Raw genomic sequence first — 7,037 nt, 5'->3', positions numbered from 1 at the left:
CCCCGTAGATCTGATCTGCCCCGACCCGACCGCCCGATCGGATCCGGCCCGAAGGTGAGCGCCCCGAGATCGCTCGCTCGCTCGCTCGTCGGATGCGGATTTGAATCTGAGCTCTGCGCGTGCCGCTTCTAGGGTTTCCGCGGTTGGCTCATGGTTCACGATGGCGCCGTGAAGGACCAGCAGCAGCACCAGCGGGAGGAGAGGTCGCCGGATACCCCCGCGCCCTCTGCATCTGCGGTGACGGACGCGTCCGCGGCGGCGGCGGTGGTAGCGGAGGCGGGGGCGGCGAGAGCGGGGGAGGGGGAGGCGGCAGTAGGGGCGGGGCCGTCCAAGCCCGGGAGCGACAAGCGGCTGGGCGTGCGGCACCCGGTCAAGTACCGCCGGTTCCGGGCCAAGGGGAAGGCGATGGCGGAGCCCGGGGCCACCCCCGCGCACCAGCCGCTGGAGGAGGAGCTGGAGCTGGAGTTGGAGGAGGGCGAGGGGGAGGTCGAGGAGGAGGCCTCCTCGCCCGAGCGGGAGGTGCGGGCCGGCGTCGTGGAGGTGGAGGTGGAGGTCGAGGTGGAGATGGAGGTGGAGGTGTCCTCCGCAGCAGCGGCAGCAGCAGTAGGGATGGAGGTGGAGGAGGGGGCCGGCATGGACGTGTCGCCGGCTGCGGCCGTGGCCATGGTGGACTCGGAGCACTCGTCCGAGGAGGAGGAGGAGGAGGAGGTGTCGTCGTCGCCGGTGCTGGCGCTGCCGGAGCAGGCGAGGAGGAAGCAAGGGCATGCTGTGGCCGCTGCCGTGCCCGCCCTGGTCGTGCCCAAGGACCAGGACCTGGAGAAGGAGAAGAAGGAGAAGGAGAGGCAGAGGGAGAGGGACAGGGTCGACGAGGTCGGCTACATGAGCGGCGGCTGCAAGAGGTAATAATTCTCGCTCGCTCCTCGGTTTCATTTGCTTCGCAGATTGCGGATGCTCGGTATTGTTGGCTGGCGCGAAGTACCGTTGGCCTGTTTGATTCAAATGCTCTACATGTGCAGCTTTGTGTTCTGATGTATTTAATGCAACGCGGTGTGGTAGAGCTTAGGACGTAATTGCATGACCATGTGTTTGTGATGCAGAATGTAGCTTTCTGTGAGTCAATATGCTGCATTCAGGATCATAACTGGAAGAAGTTTTGCGTGCAGTTTGTTAGCTTGGTGGTTACTCTGTGGGATTATGAAGGTCTGTTTGGTTACGGCTCGACTAGCTCTACCGGTTTTGGCACCACCATAGATTTTTTTAGAGCCGAAGTCTACGTGCGGTTTTTGGCTGGTCCATGCAAAATAGAAAGAAATGCTTTAATGAAAATACATGCTTCACTAAATACCGGTAAACGACAATTTAGATTCAATACTGAAGGCAGCGGGTGTACCTTGCCAATACGTCCGCGCTGCCCTTTTCTGGCCGGAATATTCTAGTACTCTCCCTATTTAGAATTATGTATTGTTCCCGACTTGGGATGAACCAGGACATCAATTTTATGGAATCAACATAAATTCGAAAACTCTTGTGCGATTTTTCCTACTGGCAGTAGCGTCCAGTGAACCTGTTGCATAGTATGCACACATGCCTCTGCTAAAGAGTAGTGGATGCTCGCTTTTAGACAAAGAGCAGTGAACGGCATAATTGTGCTGCAAAGCATAATGTTGTATCTATTCCGTTAAGGCGTTAACAGGTGGTTGCTTGCTGGTTTTCATGGTCTGCTCTCCATAGATATGCCATCTTCTGAAAGAGGAAAATACGTTATTATTATTTTGACAGAAACATTATAGGAGGATACCATATGCGGAAGCGCAATATCATAATATAGAAGCTGCTTTTCGACTGAGAATGATAAAACATGCTACCGAGATACGTCTAAATTCTACAGTACTCTATGGAACTACTCTTTGGCCATACGAATAATATAGCTTCACTAAAATGTTTCAATTCGATTTTGGCAAGTTATTCTCCAAAAAATTCAACAACATGTCATATGGGAAATGATGTCTTGAAAAGGAACATTTGCTGTTAATACAATATTTCTTCATCATCAGATCTTATAGATGCTCGTGCAATATCTAGATAGAAATAGAATATTGGTATGTCTTCATCAAAGTGGGTCAACTACTCAACTCAGTATTACTTTCTTCAACCAAGCCAACTTTGCTTGGAATTGTTGTGGGATCAGCAATCATATGCCTTTTTCTAGGGTAACATGACTAGTCCATCACATCTACTTCATTTAGTTGGTGACTTGTCTACATTTTGTTCCCATTTTTACACCCATCATCCTCTCTTGTGACATCAGTCCATTCCACATTGGTGATGAGCAGCTTAGAGTGTGGTTGCTGGAATCATGCATGGCCCAAAAGTAGAGATGAAGCGTCTCAGGGTTCTGGAATAGCTTGCTATTTCCTTGTATAAATGTACTTTATATAATGCAGAACTTCATAAATCTTGAACTCATTTTGTAACAGCTGCAATTATCTTGTCGATTACGTTGGTTTAGTCGTAAATAATGGTTCTAAAGATAATTTTCTTTCCAAATGGCTTGATGTGTCTTCTTAATCTTCTTAAAATTTGTGCAATTTTTATTTCTTTAAACATACTCGGTTCTAGTGATTCTATTTCTTGGTCCTGGTCTTGCTATTTAAAGAATATTGTTTCAATCTCCTTCCTTGGATAGTTTGAGAAAAATGGAAATTACCTTTTTTTGATTCAAGTTGCTGATTGCATACACCACATATCTATTAAAAATACAACTTCTAATTCAAATACATGCATCTAATTTCTATTAACATATACAGATTATTTTCTGTACTTCGATTAGACAGCCTTTTTGGCTATACACATCTGCTATCAGGGTTTTTGCAAAATTATTTTACTTGTCTTATACATGCAATTATAAGTTTCTAAATTTTAACAACAGGCATTTTTGGATTTTGACTGATTTGCAGTGATGATGGAAGTTTGAGTTGTGGATATTCAAGTTTTAGAGGAAAAAGGGCAACCATGGAAGACTTCTTTGACATAAAATCATCTAAAATTGATGATAAACAAATAAATCTCTTTGGAATATTTGATGGTCAGCAATTCTTTTTTCTTGTAGACTTCTCTTATCTTTCCTCAATGGTTCTTTGTCTAAACCATTTGTTTTCTTGCAGGTCATGGGGGTTCACGTGCTGCTGAGTATTTGAAGGAGCACTTGTTTGAGAACCTCATGAAACACCCACAATTCATGTCAGATACAAAATTAGCAATAAGTAAGATTCTCTTTTCAAAAAGTAACTTGTATAATTTTGTTAATGCTATTTCCAACATTTCCTTGATATTTCATGTGTGGACTATCTAATTAGTGGTAACTCGCAGGTGAAACATATAAAAAAACTGATTCAGATTTCTTGGATTCTGAAATCAACACTCACAGAGATGATGGGTCAACTGCATCGACAGCAGTTCTGCTTGGAAATCATCTTTACGTGGCTAACGTAGGTGACTCTCGGGCTGTAATATCAAAGTCGGGCAAAGGTGATTGATTCTTATGTGTTGTACATTGATTAGTATTTGATTCAGCTAGATTTGTTGGCACATGCACAACACGGCCTAGCATGGTTACTGTACAATAATAGTAGGATGGTCTATGGTTCAGGGCACTAACTTTACAGTTGAGTTTAGTTACGGTGTTGATGCAATCAAGTATTTGTTTTGGAGGACTCTCTCTCTATATATCATTTGGTGTTTATATTGTTATGAATGCAAATTAATGGTTGTTGTGAAATGCTAATTACTTTAAATAGTTTCCACCAAATTAAGAATAGTGACGTTTTTCATTTTGTGAAAATTTGTAGCACATGTCTCTTTTTACTGAGTTCAGTCATCATCATCTTTTATTATTGGAAAGATCGGTGCCATACACTCTGGGAAGGCATACATCATAGCTTTCCATTAGTTACTTGGTATATTTATGATGATCAATATGTAGTGGGTCTAATAATTTTGCAACCAATATAGTGGAAAACACTAACCTAGATGCATGAAACATGTTTGTCAACTTACCACCACTGATCACTCTTTCTTTTTCTGGAACAATTTTTGCTCATTTCTTATCAACCTGGCTTTCTGATGAAGTTTGTTGTTGGACATGCACCAGCTTGAATATGCATAGCATAAGATTACTCGATTAACATCTAGTCCACACAGAGGTGTTTTGGGACTTGCCAAATTATTTCTTGATCTCATCCAAATTTCACTAACAAAAGTTCCTTAAGCTTAGCAAATCAGAGGTCTTGATACTTGTTGCGATGTCCAAGGGACATTCTTACTTCTTTGGCACAGTGTGAATGTTAACAATCCAGATGTATATACTGCTGAATTGTTGGTAAAATAGTGTTTTCTTATCCACAGCTATTGCACTCTCTGATGATCACAAGCCAAACAGAAGTGATGAGAGGAAACGAATTGAGAGTGCTGGTGGGATTGTTATGTGGGCTGGTAAGTCATGCATCCATCACAGAAGAACCAACTTGACTGAACTACATATGTTTATATTTGGATAACATTTGGGTAGTCTATCTATTTATTTAGCAGAAGAAATAACATTTTCTTGGAGTGTGGGGCTTGGAAAATCTGATAGTAGCAAGTTGGCTTTTCAGGAACTTGGAGGGTTGGTGGTGTACTTGCAATGTCTCGGGCATTTGGCAACCGCTTGTTGAAGCAATTTGTTGTCGCGGAACCAGAGATTCAGGTAACTTGTGCTTGTATACTTTGTGTTTGTTTCTAGCAAAAAAAAAACACATATATATTCTGTTTCATGGCTTATATGTCAAACTATCAGTGATCAAGGTTTTTTGTGTGACCCTTTATTAATTTGTCAGGATCAAGAAATAGATGATGAATTGGAGTTTCTGATTTTGGCTAGTGATGGGCTGTGGGATGTGGTTCCAAATGAGGTTAGTTACTATCTACTTAATTACTTGTTTAGAGGTGCAGGTATCCCTTTGTTCACAAGGTCTACCAGAGTAGAATAAACTCAGTTGGACATAGGAGCTTAGTTGGATTTATGGCACATACGTAGCGGAGTGGTGATTTGTGAACAACAAGTAGTCAGGACTCGTTATGATTGCCATGCAAGTAATATGTGGTCCACAAAATCATGGCAGTGTGCAGATATTTTTGAACACTTTAGTGATCTAAAAAGTCTTATATTACTCCCTCTGTCCGGAAATACTTGTCTTTGAAATGAATGTATCTAGATGTATTTTAATTCTAGATACATCCATTTTTATTCATTTATGCGACAAGTAATTTCGGACGGAGGGAGTACTTTACAGAGGGAGTACACAAGATATAATTCCCTATTCAAGAAAGCAATATGCCATTTACATCTGGATTGATTGTTGCATAAATTCGTTTAACCTTGCTGACATTTTTCTTTATTGTGAAAGCCAAATCCTTCCTCTGTATCAAAATATAAACCTTTTTGCAGTTCAATATTTTGATACAGTGGGAGTAGCATAATATATTAAGCACCTTTTTTAACTGTCATTTTACTGGTTTTACAAGAATGAGGATTATTAACATACGTTTTGCAGCAAGTTTTTGTGCTTTACATAACAAAGTTTTTACTCCCTCCGTCCGGAAATACTTGTCATCAAAATGGATAAAAGGGGATGTATCTAGACGTATTTTAGTTCTAGATACATCAATTTTTATTCATTTTGATGACAAGTATTTTCGGACGGAGGGAGTATCTGACTATGTTACACTCGTACTTGCATCTACAAGATTTTTCTGCCACTTATCCTAGTTGTCTCCTGAAGATTTGTACTGCACTACATCTTCATTGTTGAAAACATTACCGTGTGTCCACCTTTTGTCCATGCAGGACGCCGTCTCGCTCGTGAAGATGGAGGAGGACCCCGAGGCGGCGGCCAGGAAGCTGACGGAGACCGCGTTCGGCCGTGGGAGCGGCGACAACATCACCTGCGTCGTCGTCAAGTTCCAGCACAGCAAGGCGGCGGGCGGTGGCGGCACCCCTCCCGTCTCTCCCCCGGGCGATCAAATCTGATTGCTTCTATTCGTCCGTTATACATGTTGTTGTTAGCCTTTAAATTCACAGCAGCTGGATGGATGTGGATGTTTTCTCTGTTGCATGAGTTGTATGTACATTGGCGGCTGGTACTAGATGGCGACTCCCGTACATGGTGTTAACTGGTATACAAATTGTGGTGCTGGTTACATACAGTGGTACATTGGCGAGAATATATCTAGCTAGTGCGTACACCTCGTAAGAAGCTTCTTTTTTGGTGTTGTTGTTGAGAATTTGCCCGCTAAGCACTTTATTCAGTGATAGGTGAGTTGATATCCGGTTGAATAGGAACACTCAGGCGACCAGGGATCACAAAACAATGACATGTACTAGGAACTTGAACAACAGCCTCTCTTGCTGCAGCTGCATTAGGGCTCCTCCTAGTGAAGTCAAGTTTGAACCCTTGAAATGTCGAAAGAACTGAAGATGTGGTGGTATCGTACAGACTTGTCACTCCCAGATTGCCAAAGCTTCACCTCCTGCTGACAGTCCGTTTTGATGATCACTCCACTGTCAATCAGTTAGCAGTTGAATGGCAAAGGAATCTGAGACTGATACATACTTTTTGCACAGATCGCATCTTGCATGACATGCCGCGCGCCGTTGCAAGTTGCAATTCCAAGGCTGGTCGTAATGGTGAGTATCATATAATAATATGATACTACATCCGTAGTGCATAATATCATAAGTTAGTATCATAGCTAACTTCATTTATTGTCATGCATGACACATAGTATAGCACACCATTTAATATGATACAGTATCATGTTATGATATTCAACCTTCTCTTTCTTCATTCAATTCTATGCCAACTCATCAAATTTGCCTAGTTGGCATGCATGATACTACCTATGATACTACCATTATGACCAGCCTAAGCCTAAGTAAACAGCCAGGATATTCTTGAGTTTCCACAATGCTTTCCACCCGCCAGCTCCCCCCCCCCCCT

The 7,037-nt window shown here is 42.7% G+C and overlaps 1 protein-coding gene across 2 annotated transcripts; it reads left to right on the top strand.

Moving 5' to 3' along the window:
* The first annotated feature begins 6 nt into the window (after window positions 1-6).
* On the top strand, window positions 7-6,298 carry LOC119349774 (probable protein phosphatase 2C 52). 2 transcript variants are annotated; one of them, XM_037617857.1, is made up of 9 exons: window positions 7-54; window positions 133-899; window positions 2,958-3,085; window positions 3,165-3,263; window positions 3,370-3,528; window positions 4,405-4,491; window positions 4,653-4,744; window positions 4,875-4,949; window positions 5,885-6,298. In XM_037617857.1, the coding sequence occupies exons 2-9, from the start codon at window positions 151-153 to the stop codon at window positions 6,065-6,067; spliced, it is 1,572 nt and encodes a 523-aa protein (XP_037473754.1). In that variant the 5' UTR covers window positions 7-54; window positions 133-150; the 3' UTR covers window positions 6,068-6,298. The 2 variants fall into 2 exon arrangements, with proteins under 2 accessions (XP_037473754.1, XP_037473755.1); XM_037617858.1 differs by having other exon boundaries at window positions 20-899; window positions 5,885-6,017; window positions 6,051-6,298.
* Window positions 6,299-7,037: the final 739 nt, after the last annotated feature.

Source organism: Triticum dicoccoides, chromosome 1B, assembly GCF_002162155.2.
Source record: "Triticum dicoccoides isolate Atlit2015 ecotype Zavitan chromosome 1B, WEW_v2.0, whole genome shotgun sequence".
In the NCBI taxonomy this organism is placed as follows: Eukaryota; Viridiplantae; Streptophyta; class Magnoliopsida; order Poales; family Poaceae; genus Triticum; species Triticum dicoccoides.
This window is presented reverse-complemented; position numbering and strand designations above follow the sequence as displayed.